The 25,955-nt window shown below is 39.1% G+C and overlaps 1 protein-coding gene across 14 annotated transcripts in view; it reads left to right on the forward strand.

Moving 5' to 3' along the window:
* INPP4A (inositol polyphosphate-4-phosphatase type I A) overlaps positions 1-25,955 on the forward strand; it is a 112,909-nt gene that overhangs the window by 47,897 nt on the left and 39,057 nt on the right. For 13 of the 14 annotated variants that reach the window (XM_042866693.1, XM_042866692.1, XM_042866700.1 and 10 more), the window contains exons 3-8: positions 17,868-17,931; positions 19,257-19,472; positions 20,286-20,330; positions 21,530-21,648; positions 21,757-21,873; positions 24,432-24,511. In XM_042866693.1, the coding sequence (XP_042722627.1) occupies positions 19,367-19,472; positions 20,286-20,330; positions 21,530-21,648; positions 21,757-21,873; positions 24,432-24,511 (467 nt within the window). In that variant the 5' untranslated portion in view covers positions 17,868-17,931; positions 19,257-19,366. The remainder of the gene's footprint in view (positions 1-17,867; positions 17,932-19,256; positions 19,473-20,285; positions 20,331-21,529; positions 21,649-21,756; positions 21,874-24,431; positions 24,512-25,955) is intronic. The other variant, XM_042866697.1, reaches the window with a different exon arrangement.

A 25,955-nucleotide genomic window follows, 5' to 3' on the forward strand; every position in this document is an offset into this window, starting at 1 on the left:
GTAATGAAGGGATGGAATTCAACATAGCAAAGTATCAGGCCATACACTGACAGGAATTCACTTTACTGAGTCTAACCTTGGTCTCAAAATTAGCAGTCTAATCTCTTATATAACCAGTGGAAGGGGGCAGATTTTTAATTAGGCACCAATTTCCCACTTTTCTCTCTTGACTGTTAACAGGCACCTGACTGGCATTCGTGCTGAATGCCTGAAATTGGATGGTGCTACAGCCTCAGCTTAGGAAGTAATGCAAGACCCTTTTCCTGTGAGCAGGAAGTTCAGCAGCTGAAGACCTTGAAGGAGAAAGGTCTGTGTGAGTGTAAGCGGGTTAGGGTTATTGCACTCCAAAAGAATCACAGAATTGTAGGGGTTGGAAGGGACCTCCAGAGGTCATTGAGTCCAACCCCCCTGCCAAAGCAGGTTCCCTACACCAGGTAGCACAGGTAGGCATCCAGGCAGGTCTTAAACATCTCCAGAGAAGGAGAGGAGCTTGAGCTCATCATGTAACAGATGTGGAGGAGGGCTACAGGGATGATCAAAGGAATGATGTTACAACAGGAGTCTGAAACAGCTGTGTTGGAAGTGTCAGGAAGGCTAGGAAAATGTGAATTTTAATTGTTCCAGCTGTGTAGCTGGAATAACGAGGAGCTTGGGATTGTGACTAACATCAGCTAGATGATAACAAGCAGGATGTCTGTAGTCCACCAGAGGACTGATGGCAGTCTGTATAACAGCATCATATTGTAGAAAGGCACTAACACAGAAACAGAAGTGTGCAAATACATGCTTTAGAGAAAGTGTGAACTACGTGTAGGTAAGATATTTAACCAGTGTAGGTATATGTGTCGATAATCCCATAGTATCAGACAGAATTCTTGATTTATCTTTAAGGAGGAGCTTGAAGATTTATGAAGGACAATTATTGCTTGGGTTCTTCAGATTGCTTGTGGAAGCAATGATAATGTGAGGACGGTTTGACTAGATGATCTTGTAGGTCCTTTCCAACCTTGTGATCCTATGATTGTATGATTTAGGCTGTTTGGCAGCTTGTGCTTTTAATCATTAGTATATGATAAGTATATAAGTATAATATAAGTATAATATATAAGTATATGATAGTATATGTGAGATTTGCTGCCTTCTCTGTTGCCCTGTGTTACCTGTAGTGCACAGGGAAACTTGTGTGATAAGTGGACATCAAGAAAATTTATAGGGCTGGACAAAGGTATGTAAGTTTAGCCTGTGGTAAAGATGCACAAAGAGGCAGATTGTTGGGCAGTAACTCATGACAAGTGGAAGAAGAGCTTGCTCTGTAGTGAAAATGGTGGTTGAGGATCCCTGATGTGCCTGTAGTGACAAATGACGGGTGCAGTACTTACAGTCAGTGACAGCCGCTGCCCCAAATACCTCCTTAGTCTGACAAATGCTTGAATTTGCAACTGTCTGCTGGTGAAAAATTGCTTGTGGCTTAGATGCTAGTTTGTCTCAGCACCAGGGTCAAAACGGAGCTGAATTCTTTGAGTAAGGGTGAGTAATGCACTTTCTGCTGTTGCAAATACTGAGCTATTCAGCATGCATTGATCAGCAATTAGGACATTGATCCAGTCATTCTTTAGCAGGATTATCCGTAAGATAGCAGGAGAGAAATGCCACAGTGAGAAGCCTTTTAAATGTACTTCTGGCAACACTGTTTAGTTCTCCAGTTACGTGTTTATTAATAAGTGCTTAGCTTGTGTTTTTTGAGGCTTTTAAGTGCCTAGAAGAATGTCAGGAGAGAATAGTGCAGCTTCTCTTATTTTTTCTTTTCTGCTTCCTAATTAATGATTACATGCTGGTACTGAGTAGTTATTGTTCTGTGGAAGAAACAATTGTGTGATGATCTCACTTCTCCTTGGAGAATTGCCACAGTAAAGAAAAAACACTGTTTATGAACTGAATTGTTAATAGTTTGAAAGGGGAGTGTTCTGCTGGAAATACAGAGCTTGGAATGATGATCCAAGAGGGTAGAAAGCAAAGGGAGAGGACTGAGAAGACAAGCCTTAAAATGTGAGTGCTTTTTCAGAGTTCCCGTTCTATTAGAGTTGAGGTCAACTCCCTTAGATTTAGAATCTGTGTCCCACTTTGGGTTTAACCTTTTTTCTCTATTCTGGGTTTTATTTAGCTCTGAGACACGTTTTGCTGGCTATTAAACATTCCACTTCTAATTCGAAGATCTGTCTTAGCCTTTCCCTGAATGTGGGTACTCAGAGCATCTCAGACTTGCATGGCTGTCACTTGTAGGATTTCCACATAAATGGGAAGAGCATCACTTGAACGTTTCTGGAGGAGGAAAATATGATCATGATTGTTGTATGATCATTACATGATCATGAGAAAGATCTGCTTTTAAGATTCAGGAAAAGGGCTTCTCACGTTCCTGTTGAAGAGTGAGAGAGAGGAATTTGCAGTAAACCTTTCTTTCCCATCGCAATTAGGTTGTTTGTACGTTTTGGTTTTTGTAATAGTAATGGTGTTTTTATTTGGCATGGAGGGGGGGGGGGGGGGAGCTGGCTAACATGAACAGAAACAAAGAGATAAAAACAGAAATCCAGAAGTCTTGTCAAGTTTGGAATACTTCCTAGGCTTGCCCCAAGACTTCTGTAGATCACTATTAAACGTGAGATGTTGGAAGACTAATTTAATCCCACTTCATACTCTATAATGATAAATACTTAAAAATCAGAAAGAACTCCCTTTTGAAGGTTCATGTTCCTCTATACAGTTCTAACTGGCTGTCTGTTTTGCTTAATATTGGTACAGTTCAGTGAAGTGTATCCCATCCGCAGAGTATACACCTTGCTTAACCTTTCATGGGATGTTTATTCACAGTAAACACTGTCCAGATGGCTTGTTCACACAGATCCAAGCATGTATAAAAACTGAAATATTTTCATGTAATTAAACAGACCCTCTGTGAACTATATCTCTGTTATACTGTATGCACTATGAACAAGGAGGTTGTTGCAACTTATGTGGTTCTTTCTCATGTTATTTTTAATAGTATGTTTTCCGTTTGGATGGACTGTATGTTATAAAAACTAAAAATAAAGTGTGCTGAAATATTTGGGGGGGGGGTGGAGGGGGGGGTTTAAGGCAAGTATGATAGGCAGAGAATATCAAATGTGTTTATGCTAATTCTACTTTGAAATGAAAATATATCAATTTGGGAATAATTATGTACAAGATTGTTTTGTTTTTTCCATATAAAAAAAAGTCTGAAGACAATTCCCATTAGACTTCAACCCTAGAAAAGCTTAGAACACATAGATGAAGGAGTCTGAATGGTATATTATAGCTCAGGCCTCTGTGAGAGCGTGGTGGTCCTTGAAAGAATTTTGGAAATACATTGTCTGAAATTATACTTCAGTGTTGACTTTTGTGCCCATGCACAAAACGAATGGGCAAACAAAGACGAAGATTTAAAAAGCACTACTCAGCTGTTAACACCAAGCTATGTTGAGTGGAACATTTGAAGACTGATCTCAAGTTTCTGCGAGGAAGTGTTTTTGCTGTGATTGTACATGTTCACTTTGGTGGTTGACTTTCCTTTAGTCAGATGTGCTGTGATTTTGATAAGGTGATTTTTGGAGCTGTCCCAGGCAATTGCTTAATATTTTCAAACATTCAAAGTAGAGATGTCGAGAGAGCCGGTTGTGTGCAATAAAATCCAGCGGGGTAAACCTACAGGTTTGGTAGACCGTCTTGCAAACACGTCTTATAATGGGGTTTCTACCACTTCACTTGGGAGCTTCATCCAGGAATGAAGAGATTTCCACCTCAAGGTGTGGAAATCCTTCCTTACAGAAATGAAATCACTTCTTTAGGAAAGAAAAAAAGAATGGTAAAAACAAAGTTGAAATTATGGCAAATAAGTGATTCAGATACCATAGAGTTTATCAGGTTGGAAAAGATCTTCAAGATCATCAAGTCCAATCAGCTGACCATACTACCCTGACTCTAACAACCCTCCACTAAATCACGTCCCTGAGCACCACATCCAAACAGTTTTTAAACACATCCAGGGATGGTGACTCAACCACCTCCCTGGGGAGCCTATTCCAGTGCTTCACAACCCTTTCTGTACAGAAGTGTTTCCTGATATCCAACCTAAACTTACCCTGGTGCAACTTGAGGCCATTTCCCCTCGTCCTGTCACCAGAGAGAAGAGACCATGGTAATAACCATGGTATCATGGCAAGAATCTCTTTGTAATAGGAATACAGAAAAGATAGTAAACAGTCAGATTTCATTCAGTTAGGCCTGGTACCATATTCTGCAGCAATGGCCGATTTTTTATGTAATGTTACCCACTGTGAGAAAACACTTTCTGATAATGTATCTGTATAAGTAGTTTAGTTTGGATCTGACTGTAATTTCTTGGATATTTTTTGAGATTTTAGCAGATATTACTGTTTTCACACGCCAGTCTATGATGGTTTAAGCTTGACAAAGAATTGCAGTGGTCAGCAATATGAGTGATTTTGATATTTTCATTGTTAGTGAAAAAATGTTAGAACGACTTTTGTTTGTTACCATTTCACATTTTATAGGCTATAGAAATTAGAACTAAGGAAAAGAGAAATTAGAGCTTAGGGGTAGGAAGTAATGCAAAGTACTCCATATCAACTGATACACCCTCAAAAAAATGAGTTCTTTGCTAGTTCCAGGGTGAATTCTGTAGCAGAAAGCTGAAAATGTCTGTTAAAGAGAAATTCTAAAGCAATATCTTTTATAAACATTTCAGATGAGAGGTAGCATTGCATTTCTGAATTGCAAATTTTTATGTTCTAGAGTTTATTTATTTCTGTAGTACTTCTCTATGAATCAACTTCAACATCCATATGCTATAATGGGAAGAAAAGCCTTTTCTATTTTGGATTCATAAATATGACAAGACTTTGTTTTGCATGGTGCCTGTTGGTGCATTTGTCCTAAGACAGACAATGCATTATATGTGTTAACCCATTTCTGTTGGTGGGTTGTCCTAAAGTCAAATAAAATTGACATGCCATCTTTTATTTCTTTTAGAAGGATAATAGGAGTAGAGAGGTTCTTAGATAGTATTTGATGTCAAAGGAGGGGGGGGAGTGGAAAGCAAAACTTTTTGAGGACAGATTTTTCAAGAAGGCACCTCTGGGAGCAGTGGTTATAGAACCTGTTGGACAAAACAGCCACCTGCAGCTCAAGATTGAGTGGGCTCATGTGGCTGTATTTTACCATGAAAGTTGGTATTTGTTGGTATTTTTTATGCTTTATGGAAAAATGTGTGTAGTGGTACTCCAGATTATTTGCAATTGAGAGCTTGAATATCTTGTTGTAAAGGGAAGAGACAGCACAGACAAAACATTTCTTATGACTTTTCTTCAAGTCTTACAATTTTAAAGCAGCTTGCAGTTGGTCTTGTTTAAAAACTGCTTTTTCTCCTTCCCCAGAAGCACCAAAAAGTACCAGTAAGTACTTGGCATTCGTAACAAGACATCTTTTATTAGATTAGACAAAATAAGTCTACTAAATAGAAACATCACAGAATAGTCTATGGCCAGCTGCATCTGTAAGCAGCAGAGACAATACCGACATATTGTAACTTAATGTTTATGTCTGAAATCATTTCACACAAAAGGCATGCTATCTTCTGTTCGGAGGTTGTTTTCCATGCTAGTGATCAAAAAGAAAAATCTCAGCGTGGGAGCCAAAAAGATTGTTCTTGTGAAGGTGCTGAAAAACAGACACGACATTTAGCACACAGTCATCTTGCCCAGGACTGGGAAAAAAGTCAAGTAGACTGTAAACTATTGACTCTTGAAGTCTGCTTTGTTATCTTGGCCAAATAAAGAATCCTTTTCTAATATGACAGATTAGATTGGGAAAATCCATTTAACTAATTCTGACCAAACTCTTGTGTTGCTTATGCAAGAGTGACTTGTGGGTGTCACTGCAAAGGAAAATAGAATATGCTTTATATGTGTTATCTTGTCATCACCATTACCCGCTCTCAGGTAGAAAAGGCAGACAGAGCTGCAGTTTCATGATGTTTCCTGTTACACTTGCTTAACTGCAAGCAAAGCTGTCCATTTGTGTAGTGGTAGTACTAGTTTAAAAACTGAAATGTTAACAGATATCTTAATGTTCAGATTAACTTAACAGTACAGCCAGACTTGTGTACTTTCTCATCTCTTTTAGGTCTTTAAAAGCTCTGCTCCATTTATGAGTTTGGAGTTCATAGTATCAGTCATTTCAATTAGCTACACAGCTTAGTGGGGTTTAGGTCATTTAAACATTTGTAATTCAATGAAAGCACACAGAGCAACATTGTGGTGCCTTTATGGTGCATGGAGGTTGCATACCGAAGGTCATAAAGAACTCTGATAATTTCACCTGCAAGGCAATAGTGTGATTCTGTAGCTCACTGTATGTGCAGTTGTCCTTAAAATCTTGAGGGCTTTTCAGAATGCAGGACTTAGAGTGCTCAAGTTTGTTGAATGCATGCTGATACTGATGTTTCTGCATCATTCATTGTAGCTTGAATTTCCACAGGAATTTGATACTGTTATTGATTCAGTATTAAAAGACCTGATGGGCTCAGGTAAAGTGGTGGTGCCATGTGTCTCAAGCAGAGATGCCTGGCTTCACTCCTTATAGGTGATGCCAGACTCTGCTTGTTTTTTAACTCACTTTGTTAGCAAAGTATTCTTTTATTTTATTTTTTTATACCTCACTAAGGACTATTTATCATGTAGGGTTTTAGTTGCACTTTGTATTTTCTTTGCTTGAAAAGATGATTTTTTTTTCTTCATAATCGAATTAAGAAGTTATTATTAGACTTTCCCTTTTCAGAACTGAAAAATGCCCACAAAGGTTTTGCTCACACTTTCCGAATATAAATTTACTTCTAGATTGAGAACAAACATGGAAAAATTTTGAATGTTAAGTGAGTAATTTGTGTAGTTCTGAGCATATGGAAATAATGTAAAATGAAAAAATTACGATTTGGAAATCATAGTTGTCCAGTTCTAATAATTTGTAAGGTGGTGGTTTTACATTGTCTGTCAACTGTGCAAATAAGTTCATGAGAAGTAATTAAGGAAAGTAAAATTACTGTCAGCTTTAAATCAGCTGATGCTGAAGAATTGTTTGACTGGAATGTTTTCCAAACAAAACCATCAGAACACTTTTTTTTCCCCTCCATTTCTGTTTATTCACATGATTGAACAGATCTATAAAAGTGACCGTATTGGATGATGCGAATAGGTTTTCTACGCTTCCAACAGCTACTTCATTTACTGTATTTTTACATATCTAATAACAGTATTTGAATAACTTTGTATGTAAAAGCTTTATTAAAATAATTATTATGACTTTATTCATCTGAGTGTCCAAAAGGGGGTTATGAAGTCTGTCTTGTTTCACCTCTGCATTCCACTTCTCTTCCACTCAAATCCTCTCTTGCCAAACGTTTGATCACCCAGGCAGTATTGATCCAGTGGTAAACTAAATGAGAGAATGATCTGCTCTAAAACTGACCCCCGAAAAGCCTGGCCAGCTTTCAGCTTTCCTGCTCACTGTGTGGATATGCAAAATCCTGCTTTGGCACAAAGAGAGATGAAGCAATTGAAGGAACTGGGGCTGTTTAGCCTGGGGAAGAGGAGGCCGAGGGGAAACCTTATTGCTCTCTTCCAGTACCTGAAAGATGCTTGCAGCGAGAGCAGAGTTGGTCTCTTCTCACTGGTGACAGGGCAAGGGGATATGGCCTCAAGTTGCACCAGGGTAAGTTTAGGTTGGATATCAGGAAACACTTCTGTACAGAAAGGGTTGTGAAGCACTGGAATAGGCTCCCCAGGGAGGTGGGTGAGTCACCATCCCTGGATGTGTTTAAAATCCGTTTGGATGTGGTGCTCAGGGACGTGATTTAGCGGAGGGTTGTTGGAGTCAGGGTAGTATGGTCAGCTGATTGGACTTGATGACCTTGAAGATCTTTTCCAACCTGATAAATTCTATGATTTTCAGGAAGTTTTCAAGTCAGAAACAATTGAGAACTATTGATGAATTTAATGATGTTCCATTTCATTTTGTAATATTACTATGTGATTTCACTTCTCATGGAAATTAACCTTTTTGTTAGATAAAGAATTTTTGGCTGTTTCCAACAACCAGTCCCAGTTTTTCCCAGTTTTTATTTTAAGTCAGGCAGTAACACAGTTAAAAAGTTGTAGTTCTATGATGTGATGCATTATAATTCACAGTGATATCACTGCGAGCAGGCAATCATTTTGTGCTTCTGATGGAAGCAAGTGAATTGTGCTTGGAGTGTAGATGTTATCCCAGCAATCACAAACTGTCCTGACACTGTTATGTCTAGCTCTCATTTTTAAATCATAGGTCCTTAAGGACTCTTTAATTGAAGCTGCAGAAATGACATCTTCATGACTTAAAATGGCTGGGAACTCAGTAAAATTACTGCTCCAAAAATTTATCTCCAAAAAGAAAAGATTTCTCTCCAGAAATACAGGAAGTCAACAGCATCTGTTGGTGCAGGTAAAGTGTGAAGAATGGCATTAAATTCCATGTTGGCTCTTTATACTCAAATCCTTTATACGAACAAAGATTAAGTGCACTTACATCTAAAGCCCAAAAGCTCTTGTTTGATATAAACAAAATCTTTGCAGTCTAATCCATGAATCATTACTTTTCCAGTTTGAGGAATAACAATCAAATAAATGCTTAATAGAGTTGAAATGATTGAACACACACTGTGCCTACCTCTTTTTTCTTCTTTAGTGCCCGCCCTGTGTGTACTTCTCAAGACATCTGTTACCATACCAGGCCTGTATTTTTCTACACAGCATCGTCATTTCAGAGTTGTAAAATCATGATGGCACCATGCAAAGATAAACAGAAGTAAAAACAGTCAGTCAGACATTTGGGTGATTAGAGAAAGTGTTGTGAGAGCTACACTAAGTTAAAACGAAGTTGCAAGCAGGTTAAGAACAGTTCAGACAAAGCAAGCCTGAAAAGCCCACATCCTCAGGCCTTGCAACCCCCCACAAAGCTAATGGATAGTTGCTAGTGCTGGCTGTACCCTGTCACCGGGCTACAGGATGACAGCATTCAAAGTGCCAGGAGTGAGCTCTGGTAACACACAAGCTGTCACGGTGCTGGTGAGAGTGAAGCGTGGAAGTCTAGTTGTGATCAGAGCACTCCTGTAGTGCTTGTCTCCTGAGTCTGGGAATACAGACTTCACACATCCTAGCCCTGCTCATTATGTTGTTTTCTCTGTCTCTTTCACTGCCTACTCTCAGAGGGGACTGCGGGTTTAGTTAACCTTTTGCTCCCAGCCAGTCTTTGTACTCATCTTTTGGTCCTCCTCTTTCGCCAGAGGATATTGCCTCTCCAGTCTCCTAACCTGCTGCTGAAAGCAGTTTTGATTAGATGGAGGACTGTGAACTAATGTAGCTGAAATGCAGATACCAGTGCTCATCTGTCCCAGAAGAGCAAGGCAGGAAACTGTGGGCAGAAGCATCATCCCTGATGCCTTACCTTGGAGAGTTGACTGCTGAGCTTGGCAACATGTTTGTGAATTTCTGAGAAAGTGTGGTGGGAGGAAGACAGTAACTCTGAGGCACCTGCAGTGAGCAGGAGAAACTGGCATCACTGTTGCTAGCCTTCAGCATCAGAAAGTCGTGAGAGTGACTTATTCATGAACTTAAAGAGAAGTAAATAATTTGGGATGCATCTTTTACATTTCCAGACTTTTCTGCATTTGTGAGAAGCTTGTCCCAGAAAAAGTAAGATTCTGATCAACTTGGCCTGTAGTAGCGTGTCTGTTTTGTGAGGCGTGTTAGTGCTTGGAGAATTGACAAAACGATGACATTTAAGCTCATATTTTCAAGTACTGAATGCTGCAAGAATATTTGCCCTTTGTCCTCACATAACATTTGTATCTTTTTGTGGCTGTTGCTAGCATTCCTGCTGGAATTATTATTTCTTTTTTAAAATAAACTTCTGTTTACTGCCCTCTGTATCGCATCAGTTCTGAAGACCGATCAGTAGCAGCTGCTGAAAACGTACCAGTCAGTGGAGGTTACAGTTATTTGAAAATTGTTTCAAAAAACCCTGGGCCCCAGAAGTGTGAAATCCATGGCTGTAGGGTGTAGGAGGCCTATTTTTTCTCTAAATTTTTGTTTGAAATGTTTATTATTTTTTCTCTAAATTTTTGTTTGAAATGTTTATTACGTTTGGTCTGCCAGTGGATGGGAGTGAAAAAGAAGAATGTTGTTACAACAGAGCTAAAGAGATGCTGCACAGGACATGCTACAGCTACTCAAGAATTTACTGTCCTCTCTTGTTGAAAAGACTGCTTTACTCTGTACTGCGTAGGAACGAGAAGATACGCATTTCCCAAGCAATTAAATGTATTTGTAAGTTAGTTTTGTCTGTTCACAGGCTTTCAGATGTTTGTTGATTTTACACATTAAAACAATTTGAGTAGCCGTGATGATAGTCTTTTCAAACTTCGTCTTTTCTCTTTTACAAGTAGCATCATAATGTCTTCTGCAAGGTATTTATTTGCTATAATAGTTCATCAAACCTCGACAGAGAGTATATTTCAGTATTATTTCAGTAAGGCTGATGTTCAAAGCCAGAAAGCCTCCTGGAAATTTTCAGAACTGGAGGACAATAGCTGAAGTATGGTATTCTAGTAGAAAGCTGCTGATCTCACATTGGAAAGTTATTTATAATAAAATCCATAGAAATATTTCAAAGATATTTGCTCTGATTTTTGTAAGGCTGCTTCAAGGACACATGAGCCACTTATGCTCTATTTTTTTGTAGGTCACATGCTTTACTCCAGTTTGTGTTACTCATTTAGGCCTCTTACATCAGTCAAATATGGCAGGTTTCAGTATATTCCAAATATTTTTCCAGTATGTTTTAAAAATGGTCTATGTCTGTCAGTATACGTCTTTTCCACACAGTTGTTTTTCAGTAGCTCTGCTGGAAGTTAAGAATCCATTTAGTGAGCTATGGTTGGGTCCTGGTGGCAACAGCTGAGCTCATGTTTGACACGGACTTTGATTTTTGCAAATGTGGAGGAACGTATCTTCTCTTCAAATGGGTATGCAAGTAATTCTGCATTAAAAATATACAGGCAAATAAGTTGGTCAGCAAATTTAAATGTATTCCTGATTTCTATGAACAATTTCACTGGGCCTTGCTTATATCTTCCTATTTCTTTTTTCTTACCTTTCTAACTTCTAGAGCTTCTGACAACATGATCACTGAAGTGAAACTATTGTTGTTGAAGTATAGAAGTATTTGTTTCTTGGAAATTTCAGTTTTAACCTGTTGGGGTTTTCTGAAAATCATCAGTGGTGCTCTTGCCAGTGACCTGGAGTGGGCAGGTGGTCACATTCTATGACCTCTGAAAAGTTGCTTCTGGGTTTGATGGAAAATGAAACTTTCTTTTGTGAAAGAGAGATGTCTGCAGCTGTTCCTTACCTACATAGCACAAAGGCGTAGACAAATTACTGTGCCTCTGACCCTGTCACTTCCTTTCACTCTTCCTCTTCTCATTACTCTTGATGAGAATGCAGCTGCAGTAATGATGTTGTGAAGGATGGGGGAGGATGTGTGTGTGGAGGAATAGGGTCATACATCTGCGTTGGCTGAGCCAGAGCATGCCTGCTGTGTTGGGGCCTGCAGATGGAGGATAACGTTGTCCTTTTAGATGTCCCTGAGTCTCTTCCTTCTCCTTCCCCAGTGCCTGTGCTCCTGGATCAGTTTTGAATATGTAACAGCTGTATCTTGCTCAAGGCCAGCTTAGAGAAATAGGTGCATGTTTTTCAGTCAACTTTTTCACTCCATGTAATCCCAAGTCCTATGAATTGCTGAGAACCAAACAGCTCCGCTTTCTATTCTTCAGAGCTGTCCTTCCTGTTGGCTGCCATCTCCTCAACTTACATTGTGTATGTAAAACATACATTATGTATGTAGCTCAGCCAGGGTCCGTTGTATTTTCACTTCTGGCTTGCTTCTCTTGTTTTTTTTTTTTTTGTTTTTTTTTTTTTTGTGAGAGAACTGCTGTGCTTTTTTCATGCTGTTTAATCCCACAGCAGACCCATGCTGTGCTTGGATTTCACCTCTGTGTAGCTTCCCTCAGCTCTTCAAAGCAGAAACTGAGGCAGACATTCTGACTGCCTTCTCTATGGTTTCTCATCACAGTTTAAAAGAGAAAGCAAACCAAATCTTGAGGGTCTTTAGCCCAACTCCTAGGAATCTGGACAGGATTTTCTGGATCAATTTGAAGTCTCTGTCAGTGCCAGCAAATTAGAAGTCTCTGCATGCTGTTCTAAATAGATTTTCAAGGAATGTATGACAAAAAACTGGCAGGACACCAAAGCAGCCGTTGTGCACACACCCCTTCCTCTGTTGTGTCTTAGAGGGTCGTCTCACTGCTAACCCACAGGGTAGTGAAAAAGAATTGCTATGACTGTGGCAGCTGTTCCAGCGAGGTGTTGAAGTGAGAACTGTGGTGGGAAGTGCAGCCTATTGCTGGAGCGTGTGGAGCTGGGGTGGTTATGCGTTCAAGCTGCCAGCATCCCACCACTTGGAAGAAGGAGTTGTTTATGTGACTGCAGAAACAAATCCAGGGTAGAGCCTTGCAGTCAGCATCTTGGCCTCTCCCACACCAATTTGGGAAGATTGGGGTAAACAAGCAAATCATTTCGTTCTTCAGGAAAAAAAAATGAAAGCAGCACAAAGGAAATAGGTATCTAGAAGCAAACAAGAATTATCTCATTAGAAAAAGCATACAAAATTGTTGCCATTAATTATTGTCTAGGAATGCACAGTATAAGAAAAAATATGTATCAGAAATACACACACAAACCACAGTTTAGAAGTACAGAACAAATGTTGATGGAGAGTTGTGCATCAGCGGATTTGTGTTAGTCACATCAGTCTCCAGTTTTGCTATGCTGCATCAATCCTGATAATAACCTTGTGGACTGTGACTCCCACACGAAAATTTATTTCACATTTTCTAAATACATGATGCTGTGTCATGTCCTGTGTCAATTAATTATGTCATATTGAAAATAAGAGAAATAATTCACAGATTTCTGGTTTGCTCCCTGCTGCTGCTATGTATTTTTAATTTATATAGATGTTTCAAACAGTGAGTTAGAAATCACAGCGTATCAGAGAAATGCTGCATAAAAATTAGGAGTGCTTGGGAGATTTCCTGCATGCTTGTGACCTTGTGGGTGAAGTACTTTTGTCTAACTAGGAGAAAGTAATGTAAGGGAAGTGTACTGACGTTTAGTCTGTGATCCCAGACACAGTCCTGTTGCACAGATGAAGCTCAATGTAACCCAGTGGTTTCAGAGCAGAATGTCAGATCTGATTACCCAGATAGAGAACAATGCTAAATGTAGTTCATCTTGTGATTCCCAATTGTTTCAACCAGAATAAACTGGTTTTAAGTAGTGCTACATCAGTCTGGGAAGGGGTTAAGTGTTACATTAAGTGTTAAGTGGTGGCTTAAGTGTTATAGATAGGGACAAAAAGTCCCTAGACTTTTTGTTGCAAGCAAAGTTTTATTAAAACTTCTGATTGCACGTGCAGCTTCAGTGCTTTTATTCCTCCATGTTTTCTGTCCTACAGTTTCTCACTGCCTGTATGGTGGGAGATATTTCACTGGCACCCATAATGTCAGAGAAGAGAGCTTTCCATCTTTAATCAACAGCAGGAGCGAGTCTTCAGCACATGTTAAGATGCTTCTAGCTAACTTCCACTTCTGGTCATAATCTGCTGGAGTTTTTTGTTGCTTGTTTTTCTGCTGTTCTTCCCTTCTCCCCCTGCAGCAGGAGGAGCTCAGAGCAGTTATGCTGTTTAGAGGGCAGTTAGAGCAAAGCGGTTTCTATACCCGGAGCATCATGGTTGTGATGAAAGACAGCTTTAGAAGCTGGAGGCTTTAGGAGGATGTCCAAAGGAGCATTAATTCAGAATTATGTTTTGCAGTCCAAATTCCTCAGTGGCAATTATGTTGTTCCTTGTTCTCTTGGGTCTGTGTGGGTAGTGTGTTCCAGCTGATGCAGAAAGAAGTCTTCCCATGTGCAAGAAAATTTACTATAACATATCTTGTGTATTTCTTGTGAAAAGCATAAAAATGTTGAGAAAAGTATCTGTAAGCTGCTACGATTTCTGCTGGCAAAACAGTGAAGAAAGCCAAGGAGCTGGACTTCAGACTGCTGTGTAGCAAGGCTCATCGTTTCTGTGGCATTGTGGTGTGCTCACCATGACAAAAGCTCTTCTGCAAAATGAAACAGAGCTGAGCTTTTTCTTTTTTGGTTAGCAAACCTGTGTGTTACACTTAATACTCACTTTCACATGTGGGTGTGCATAATTTGATGCTCATGGAAGGGAGTACTGAAGAAATAGAAGTGTTGTGATCATGTGTGAAATTAAAACATTACCTCATTATGTTAAGAAGAATGCTGGTTGTATTTTAGTTGTGGATATAGACAGTCATAATTTCCAAAAAGAAATGAGTGGCCTAAATTACACTTTTTTGTTAAGAGTATGCAAATATGTTTTAGAGAGAAAATTAGGTTTTGAGATTAATTGAGTTTGCTGAAGCTTCTCACTTCATAGTAGACTTTCACAGAAGGATTGAGAATAAAGAGTGTGACTTAGGTTTGTGCATAAGTAGGTGTGAGAGGGTGGAAAGGAAAGAGAAAGCAAGCTATTTCCTGCTGCTAAAATCGCTTTTTATCTAAATATCACTGAAAGGTCACCTTTGGGGATTTGCATGCTGCACAGATGCATTCCTTGTAACTTGCTGAGGTCATGCCCTTGATCAGAGTTGTGAGGAGGGCATCAGAAGGGCACAGGAGATGGTTCAGGGCAAACTTTTTGCCTATTCTTGATGATTAAGTTTCTAATCAATGGGAGAAGAAAAAATTGAATCATCTGATGAGGGGAACCTAGATTTAAAGGGCAGGCTGAGAGGGAGGACTTCTTTGTGGAGGTGACTGACTAGTGCACCTGCTGGGTATATTCTTGATGGGGAAGTAATTTCAGTGAGAAACAAAGATCCTGTGGATGCTGGCACCACTTGCTTTCTTTTACCCTCCCAGGTGGCATGTTTACCATGATGTTCAGAGTCAGGGAGCTAGTGAGGGGAAGTGAAACTGGTGTTAACCCATGGATCTGCAATCAGTATTGAAAGTTTTTATTTGGTCACCAGCAGTGACTGGAGTTTTTGAAACTCTTGAGAAGCTGCTTCTTAGGACAAATAAATGAGACATAATTGATTTACGTCTGCATCTACATTAGCAGTTTGTTTCAGATTAGGAGTGCATTTCTGAAGTGAATTTTAGTTGTCTCTGTTGCTGCATTTTTGTTCATAACTTGTAGCATGTGAATAGTGCTTCTTTTGCCTAAAACTGTTGGAGGGAGCACACTGCACATGCTTTTAGTGAGATGTTATCCAAGAGTACAGTTGGCTAGAGGTGCCCCTTCAGTGTTTAAAAAATAAAACAATAGTTTGTTAAGTGCCCCATAGCTAGTTTTTAACTCCATCTTGGAGATGATGATAATCAGCAAGATTGATCTCCAGGCATTTTTTCAAAGCATTAAATTGTTAAACTTTCTCTGTTATATTCTTTATCTAGATGTATCAATAACATTTAGAGTTGAACTCCTCTTTCATTTTCTGTTTTGGCTTACCTCTGTACCCTATCCAGTGCTATAAACCAAGAGCAGTGTGACTGTAGAAGAGCATATTGTCAAAGTAGATTTTGAATGTAGTGGAAGTAGCTTTTTTCTCCTGCTTCTTAATGTATAAGTTGGGAAAATCCCATTTCTTACAGATGTGTGATGAATGAATGTAAAAAAAAATAATTGTTAGGGTAAAAGGAGGCATCATCTCAGCTGACTTGTTTGGTTCTAAGGATGTGACAAGAGAGTTTTTTCAAAAAAGGAACAGATGAAGCCCCTTGCCAGAACTAGCCCCTTAGCAATTAGACTATCATCTTGTACTTGTGCAAATCAATCAAGAAGGGATGATTTTGCTTCCCAGAAATGAATATCGCTTATGTTTGACACCTCTCAAGCAGTCAGTAAGACCAAATGTTTGAAAGTATCCAGTCCACAGGATGTGGGGCCTTGCAGCTGAGCAGAGTGGCATTTGCGTCTCATCACCAGTAGCCAAGATTGAAAGTAGTGTGCCAGAAGTGTCCTGGGTGAAGATCTTTTCTTCTGGTCATATGCATTTGTGCAAAAGTTAAAGGCGAAGTCAGTATTCACATGACAGTAGGGAGGCTTGGTTAAAAGCCTTTTCTGCACAATGGAAATAACAGTTTCTGGTACTGGAGTCAGCAACAGCTTTTCACACTTCCATTGAAGCTGAAGTTTAAAACTGCTTGCAGTGAATGCAAAGCAAAACAACACATGCTGTCAGCATCCCCCATTTGCAGCATGAATAAGAGCAAAGTCAAAGGTTATGTGTAGATGCATTATGCCATGTTTAAGATGGAATTTGCCTGTATGTGATGATTGAATGATATCACCCTTTGGTGGAGTCTTCCAGACTCCAAAGAGTGGTATCTATCATAGCTACCATCTCAGGAAACTGTCATCTGTGTTTGTGATACCTTAAATTTGGAAGAAATCTTGCCTCCATTGATTTTATATTAAGAACATAATCATGAAATTGTATGAATTGAGTTGACTGTAATTCAAGAGCACCTATTATTTGGATCTGTCAGTCCATACAGTGACTGGAAATCATCTATGCCTGGGTTAGCACAACAGTGGGAGGGATTCATTTTGCCCAGGTGCAGCATCAGACCTAAACAAGTCATCCAAATTCTTTTTAAAATGAGAATGAGAGCTATCTCTGTGGGGTGATTCATCCCACCTACCCAGGAAAATGGTGAATCATCCTCTGGAAGTGTATATGTGTCATCGCTGACTACACATAGAACCTGGGCAACGAGGTGAGATCAAATACCTGCCTCCTACGCAGATTAAGTTAGGTGAGATAAAACCCTTCCCACAAGTGCTCTTAAGCAATCTTGGGTTATTGATATGGCTGGCAATGAAATCTAAATCTCAAACTAGATTACCTTGTCTCTTTCGTTGTGGTACGCCATACATGTGAGGTCTTGAAAGATTTATCCTATTAATGTAAATGTACTTGAATTAGATGATTCCAGTAGCAAATTCAAATCATCAGTTAGCCTGCGGTATATATTTGTAAGTAATTCACTTTTCCCCTACACTTATTGCTAGCAGTTCATAGAAGCCTACCTCACACTGTAATTTCACCCAATGGAAAAGCAGCCCTACATCCTGGTCTTTTGAATTTCTATGCTTTTGACTATTTTGCACAATCTGTCCTCGTGATGATGGAAATTTGGAAGTTTAGCAGTAGCAAAGCAAGTATAGTAACAAGTATTGTCTCATTCTCAACAAATCACATACATTCGAGCTATTTTTACTTATGTTTCTTATATGCATTCCACCACTCACCAAATACTGACCTGAAGTCTGTCCTTTGCCAGCATAAGCTTTTTTTTTCTTTGTGTTCCCACTCTCACTGGTTATTTTTGTGACTATAAGACTATGAAGACTGTAAGAATCTGACTGTATCAGATTCATTAGAGGATGATGCTCTTCTGTATTTGCCAGTATTGTTGCTCTTAGTTTTCAGTAAACATGCTAGTCATCAGAACTGGAATATTTAGATAACGGTAATTTTCTGTTGACAATGATTTACACTGTATGAAAGATTGTTTATTCATTCTGACTATTTTGTTTTTTAGGAGTGGACTTAATCAATGTTATAACATGCAAAATCCATCCACACATGAGGAAAAGAGCCCTCTTGTAAGTATGGTAAATATAAGCTATTGCTGTTAGGGATGTATCATCAGGTGATTAATCAATAATGCAACTGGAAAGAATACCTGAGGACTTAGTATAATACTTTTCCAAGTCTCAGTAGTATATAGATAAAAATCACTTCAGGAAAAAAAGTGTTTTCCTCCTCTTCGAACTTCTCAAAGATTGAGCCTTTTTAAGGATGTCATCATCTATAGAGATTCTGGCTAAAAAAATCGGACTCTTATACCTAACTGCTGTTTGACTGTAACTATAAGAGCATAGCAATTATTCTCCAATAAAATATTTATCGGATTTAGGGGAAGGGGCTGTGGCATCCTGCCTGAATCTCTGACAGCATGTTTTATAGCTGTCATTTCATTAGGTGCTTAGGTTTAATGAACTTACAAACCACTAAATATCAAATTACATACAGAACAAATCAAAGAAGAGCTGTTGCTGAAAGAAGGAAAGTAAAATAGAAGAATAGAAGGACTTTGAAACTGGCAAGGAGCTCTGATGGAAGTTATATTTGACCAGATCTTAGGATGTTCGGTGCTAAACCAGAAATACCAATGATTCTCTAGCTACTTTACCACTTAAACACTGAAAGAAAAAGAAAAAAGAACTTTTTTGCTGTGAATGATCAAACTCTGGAACAAACAAGTTACCCAGAGAGGGTATGGAATCTCCTGAAACACTGGAGAAAAGCATGGATGCTGCTGCGTGCTACATCAGCAGTCATCCTCTTTTGCTTTTTCTTTATATCACCATCCTGGAATGTCAGCTTCACTCTGGCCTTGGAAGGTTTTATTTGTAGTTTTCTGTATCCCTCTCTCATGGCTGTAGGACCTAGAAAAAGACAGTTTGCTGACACTAACAACACTTCCTGCCCTTTTGTTCCATGTTCTGCCGAGGCATTGTCCCTTTGTCCTAATCCCTTGTCCTACCTCTGCAGACAGCAGGGGCCCCGTCTGATGAATTTACTTATGTTTCCCGGGGATTATGAAAACCAGGAAACTTCATTAAGGATGATTTAATAACTTAGACAAAGGAGAAGAGCAGCTGGTCTGTTAACGAGTCTCTCAACCCCCATTCTCTGACAGAGGAGCCTTTCTTACGGGTGGTGCAGTCTTCAACAGTTTGCAGTAAAATGCTCCAGATATATGATTTATACATATTGAGTTATAGAGCATTGGGTCTGCCTTGAGCTCTTCTTTTGGATGACTTGAGGCAGTCTTATGGCTGTTAAGTTTGCTGCTGTTAAGACGAGCAGTAACTAATAGTAGCCTAATATCCTAGTGTATGTTTTTGCTCTCTTTATTGCTTAGTGTGGTAATGTTAGAGGAATAGCAATTGGAGACAACCTGCTGCACTCTCCTGCTCTGTAAAACAAACATCAGTAAAGCCAAGCAGCAAGAAAAGGCTTCTTCATGACAAAATGACAGCAAGAGAACACAGTCCCCGCCATGGTGCAAAATCCCGCACCGTGCAACGGGCCTCCACCATTGATGTCACCTCAGACATGCTAGGCCTTTCTTTAGCAGGTAAGTACTTTCATGTCAGCTATTGTTTATTGCCCTTTCAGAATATACCTTCTACTAACATTACTGTTTTGGGTTTTTTTGTTTCCATTGCTAGATTTAGGTGTGCATGGAGTGAACGGGAAAAAGGAATTGTATTGAAAATATAAGCTTAAAATTGCCATTTTTAAAACAGACAAAGTATTAAAATTGAATAGGGAAGGAAAAAAAAACCACTAGATTTTGTATAGTTATGTTTATCAGTGGAAGATAAGAGAGGGGAAAAAAAACCCAAAAAATGTGAAGGTTATCTAGGCAACTTCCTAGTTTGACACTGTATACAATTTTCAAGAGAGTTTAGGAAACTGAAATTTACCTCCATTTTTTTATGTTGAGTAAATTAGCACTGTAATCCCTGGGGTCTTCATTTGATTAGTGAGAGAGGCAGGTATTTTCCAGCTTCTCCTTGTTCACTGATCACAGAGGAGATATATCTGATTTAATAATTTGGAGCTAATAGTGGCTCAGACGCTAAATGACTGTAATCCTCTTGTTTTCCACTGAGATTTAGTATTTTGTATTTTCATGTTCTATATAATCTTGCCTGGTTTTGCATATTTTAGTCATTGTCTGAACGTTTTTTGAATTAGATAATCTCAATATTTAAAATCATTTTTAAGAACCGAAGATTACCTAATGAATATATTAAATATTCATGGCTGATTAAATGAAAAAGGTTAATGTTTTCTATCAAATTTCATTTCTTCCTCTGTAACCGTAACTTCTGGGACAGGTTCAAAACAATGCTTCAGTAATTTTGTGTTTTCTCGTTTATAGGGAATATTCAAGATCCAGATGAGCCGATTTTAGAGTTCAGTTTAGGTGGGTTTAGTGTTTTTTTTATCTTTGTGAAAATACTGTGAAACAGTCTTCTGTCTCAGTGTACCAACAGTATGTCTTCAAGCAAACTGAGCATTAGGTGGAAATACCATTTTAAGATGGAGTATTTTCTAAAAGTTACCAACTATTACCAATACCTTCTTTCCTGGGGTCTTTGCTGTCATGTGATAACATGAGATTCATCAGTGACCTAATTTCAGAGGTGCTTAATAAGATATTTGTGTGTTGGTTTGCCTCGCTTGAAGAATAAGTGAGAAACATTTTCCTCATTAAAATTCTATCCACATTTTTAACTGCAGCATGATTTTCTTGGCCTGATTGTGCTTGGATGTTTGGAAGTTTTTGCTCTTACCAATATGTTTGAAATGAAAATTAAAAGATATATATATATATATACCTCAGATGTGTGTAATTGTGTTATGGATAGTAATCTTAACTAGAATATCTCAGAACTCAGTAAGATATTTTAAATATTTTTCAGATGAATTAGAAACTACCCAGAGCTTCAAAGCTGTTCAGTGTACATTTAAACTCAAAATTAACTTGCAAATTTAGCTGAAGCAGAACTGAACCAGCTGCATCCAAGTAGATAGAATTTAGCTCTGAATTTCAACATAGTTGTGCAGAGTCTCTGAATGGAAATTTTGGTAGTTGTTTCCTAGTCACTGTAGTCCCTTCCCAGCAATTAATATCTCAGAATCATGGTAGAGGACATAAATTGCTGTTCTTTTGCAATTGCAAGCTACTTCTATGCATAGTAATACTACTTGATCAACATTCAAGGACAGCATCCATGGCAAAACACCATTTGGTAATGGGTTTAATGGAGCGTAACTTCAGATCAAATGCAGCCATGGTCATACTATTCCCAGTGGAACATCTCTGCATGTAGGCTGTTCTAATGAGCTGTGCCAGAGGGATGGATGTGCAAGTGTTAGAGGAGAACAAAATTTAAATTACGGTTTTCCAGCTTGAAGTGAGAGTGATCTGATTTTATGTTCACTCTTTGCTTGCACAGAGGTGAGAGATGTCTGCCTTTATAGTGTATTGGTAGACCGAATGCTAGGCTCTTTATGGCTTTATTGCTCAAGGTCTATTACATGCTTCAAAAAGTGTAAAGTCTTACAGCAGCATGAAAAAGACTATGAATCTAAATGTGTTTTTCTGTTACGTCCTTAAAGCTTGCAGCGAGCTGCTAACGCCATCACTAGATCGAAAACCAAATAGTTTTGTAGCGGTGAGTGTAACTACACCTCCTCAGGCATTCTGGACGAAGCATGCACAGACAGAAATTATTGAGGTAAGTGGTAAGGTATTAAATTTAAAATGGAAGCTAACGCAAGAAGCATTACCTCCTAATAAATACCACCTCGCGTTATTTTCTGCCTTTTTTTGTTTATTATTACAGGGAACAAGTAATCCTATCTTCCTAAGCAGCATTGCCTTTTTCCAAGACTCTCTTATCAATCAAATGACACAAATCAAACTCTCCGTGTACGACGTTAAAGATAGATCTCAGGGAACAGTAAGTATTCTTCATTTTGTTGCCTGCCCAGTGAGTGTGGAGCAAGCAAATGAGAAGCGATGAGATAAAACTAGCGAGCTTTGTGGCAGAAGGAAAGAGGTAGCAGCATTGATCCTAGAGAAAATAAGATGGACAGGAGAGGAGGAATGAATACTGCTGGATGGACTGAACAGAGTGGGGAATGTTGCTGTGGGGGCTGCTCCAAAAGTAATGCATCCTATTTTATTGTATTGACCCACAATGTCAGTGGTGAAAGTTGGTGGTGTGGCAGAGGTTGAACTTTCCCAGCAATATTCCTTTACATTTTGTTGCTGTGCAACAGATGGCAGCAGAGGGACAGTCTGACAGAATGGCGTCTGACACTGAACTGTGTATGAAGCAAAGGTGTGTTGTTGAATTCCTTCATGTGGAAAAAATGGCACGTATTGACATTTGACACTTGCTGGGTGTGGATGGTGACCAAACAGTGGATATGAGCACAGTGAGGCAGTGGGTGGTGAATTTCAGCAGCGGCAACGGTGACAGTGGCTCACCTTTCCTGGTGTGGGTTTTTATGAGCACAGCGTGCAGGCTCTTGTTCATTGCTGGTGAAAGTGCATAGCTAATAGTAGTGACTGTGTTGGATGAGAATGTTTTGTAGCTGGGAATTCGCCCAATAGAGTAATGTTATTGTGCTCTTTGTATCTATTGTAGTTTCCATGGAAATAAAAAAGAGGCATTACTTTCAGAGCATCTTATGTGATTTTCTCAAATAAGTCTTGTCTGCAGCAAGATTGCCCTTAACTTAGTTACAGTCATTTTCTTCTGGAAGATGGCAATGCGGATAACAGAAGCAAAAAAACATTCTAGGGAAGAATATTTTTGCTTTGCTCTTAATAATTCCCCTGTCCTTATCTTTTAGTCATTCTGTTCAGAAGTAAGATTTGCTGCCTTATAGAAAAAAATATCCAAAATATCCAAGCCAGCTCTCCCTTGTAATTGCTTGGGTCAGTTGGCAGTTCAGGTCATTTATGCTCAGGCAGTTGCCCAAAATACTAATTCAGGCTCAATGTCTTGCTTTCTCATGCTTTCTCAGAAGCAGCAGAGCTGTCCTCCTCTGTATTGTACTTCATGGGGAGGATCTGAGGAGAAAAAGAGTACCTCCTGAAGAGGTGCATTTGTTGCAAGGAGCAAAGTTTGGATCAAGGAGGGACTAAGTAGTGCTGACCTAGTCAATCTGAGTTCCATTCAGTCATTGCTTTCGGTGTTCCTGTATCACAGTGACTAAACTTGTATGTTTTGTGATGCTTTCTCTTAAATCTTAGGGAAAGAAAAGAGCTTATTGTCCACAAGTGGAAAAATTATTTATAATAAATTACACGTAAACTCCTTACGTTTCAAAAGTTTTTTACTTGTTATATATGCACATTATGAAATTAGAAGTAATTTAGGACTAGAGGGAATGGCCTCAAACTGCACCAGGCTGGACGTAAGGAAATACTACTTCTCTGAAAGAGTGGTCAGGCACTGGAATGGGCTGCCCAGGGAGGTGGTGGAGTCACCGACCCTGGAGGTATTCAAGAAATGTTTAGACCATGTGTTTAGAGACACGGTTTAGTGAGAACTATTGGTGATAGGCAGATGGTTGGAATGGATGATCTTGTAGGTCTTTTATAACGTTGTTGATTCTATGATTCTATGATTTTTGTCTTCTTGCTTTCATGGAATCATAGAATGGTTTGGGTTGGAAGGAACCTCAAAGCCTACCCAGCTCTAACCCCCTGCTGTGGGCAGGGCTCATGCTGCCTGGGGCCCCATCCAGCCTGGCCTTGAGTGCTTCTAGGAATGGAGCACCCACAGCTTCTCTGGGCAGCCTGTGCCAGGGCCTTACTACCCGTTGGGTGAAAAATTTCCTCCTAATATCTAATTTAAATCTCCCCTCTTTCAGTTTAAAACCATTTCCCCTTGTCCTATCACTCATGTAAAAGGTCAGTCTCCCTTCTGTTTGTAAGTATTGGAAGGCTTCTATGAGGTCTCATAGAGGCTACTCTTCTCCAGGCTGAACAAACCCAGCTCCCTCAGCTGTTCTTCTTAGAGAGGTATTCCAGCCCTCTCATTACTTTTGTGGCCCCTCTCCAACAGCTTCACATTTTTCTTGTGCTGAAGGCACCAGGTTTGGCCTCACTTCTCCAGCTGGGGCCTCACGAGGGCAGAGCAGAGGGGAACAATCCCCTCCCTCTCCCTACTGGCCATCCCTCTGTTGATGCAACCCAGGATACAGTTGGCCTTCTGAACTGCAAGTGCACACTGCTGGTCCATGACCAGCTTTCTGTCCACAAGGAGCTTCAACTCCTTCTCCTGAGAGAAGGAGCTGCTCTCAATGGGTTCTTCTCCCAGTCTGTACACATATCTGGGGATTACTGGGGATTAAACTCTTGCATTTGACCTCATTGAATCTCAAAGACATTTCTGCCTAGTAATTTTATTTTGCACTTCAGTGCTGTGGACAAAGGCTTTGTTTGTTGCAAAGTAAATAATAACTAAGTAATAAACAGCTCTGCTAATCATCTTCTTTCCAGATGTATCTGTTGGGTTCTGGGATGTTCACTGTAAAAGAACTTCTACAAGAGAAGAATCACAGGTTGCACTTAACACTAAGGTTTGTAATGTTTTTCTCTGTTTAGAAATTATCAGTTTTAACACATGATTAAGATGTAGTGTAAGTTGTCTGTGAGACAGGATGAAAACTTTGTTTTTATTTTCTTCTTTTTTAAGTTGTAGGCTACTATTAAGGAAAAAAAAAGATTTTGTGTTGCATGATAGTTAAAATTTGTGGAATGAGTTTCAAATATGATGAATTGTGTTAGATATTGTCTCTAAAAATATTATTAAAATCTATCTAACAATATTATTAAGGCCAGTTTCATTTTTTTCACTTTGTCCTACCAGCTCATCATATGTATGTGCTTTATTTTTCTCATGTTATTAATATTGGAAGCTTTTGTGGAAAGAGCATGTCTCAGGAGGGAGTGAAAAAAAGAGAGTGGGAGTCTGAAAACTGATCCAAAAGGGAATATGTGAAATCCAGTGTGCAATGAAGTGGAGACTTGGAGAAGAATGAGGACAGCAGAATGGCATTGAGAGTTATGATGTGTAAAAGTGCATTGTAGTAATGTGTATTAAAAGCAGAGCAGGAATCCTTGTCACAGAAGACAAGGAAAAATCATCAAGAAGCATCATAGGAGAGACTGAAGAAGACAGCACTTGCAGTGTAAACATTATCAGCACTAGAATTACTTAACCCGGACACAGCTAACCAAAACATGAACGTGAACAAAGTTGTTTATGCTAAGAGGAGAGATGAGTAAAGTTCAGGGCTTTTTCTGCAATGTGTTGTAAAAAAAAAACAAAACAAAACAAAAACAAAAACAAACTAGCATAATTTAACAGGGGGAGCAGATGAAGGAAGTGAGTGAGAATACCAGATACCAGGGGTATAATGAGTGAAATAGTTTAATTTATCGTAAGTGTGAAGATAAGGGTGAAAAAGAGGAAGAACGTGAGGGTAGCAGTTTCATGTTTGTGTGATAAATGTGGCTGTTTTTTAGATTTATTCTTTCGTGACAGAGTTGAAAATGGGCTTTCATAACTGCTTGTTTTGATATCAGATGTATTCTTATTATAACAGTCTGTGATGCATACAAGTCTTTCAGTTGTTGCATTATTCTTCAGATGTATTAGCTGAATGCTAAGCAGTGTCTGTAAACACACTGGAGTTGGATATTTAGACCTTTTACTGTAGTCTTGTATGTTTATTTCGTTTGCCACTCCAGTGTTGTCTTTTCCAGGGATTTATTGTTATTGTTATTATTTATCTTGGTTTTCGCAGCGTATTTTAAAACATAAACAATCTTAATATACCATTCAGAATCTATCTTCAATTGATAGTATAGATCTTTGCCAAAATTATTTTGTGTCATGGGACATGAGACAGCAGAAATGGCAGCAGTGGTACAACTGGTCCTGTTCTTGTTTTGTTTTGTTTTGTTTTCGAGAACCAGCAAGGTTGGAACTTTTGCTATACTGTATTCTCATACTCCCTC

The sequence above is a fragment of the Lagopus leucura genome, unplaced genomic scaffold, assembly GCF_019238085.1.
Source record: "Lagopus leucura isolate 7727_CA_CO unplaced genomic scaffold, USGS_WTPT01 Super-Scaffold_100001, whole genome shotgun sequence".
NCBI lineage: Eukaryota > Metazoa > Chordata > Aves > Galliformes > Phasianidae > Lagopus > Lagopus leucura.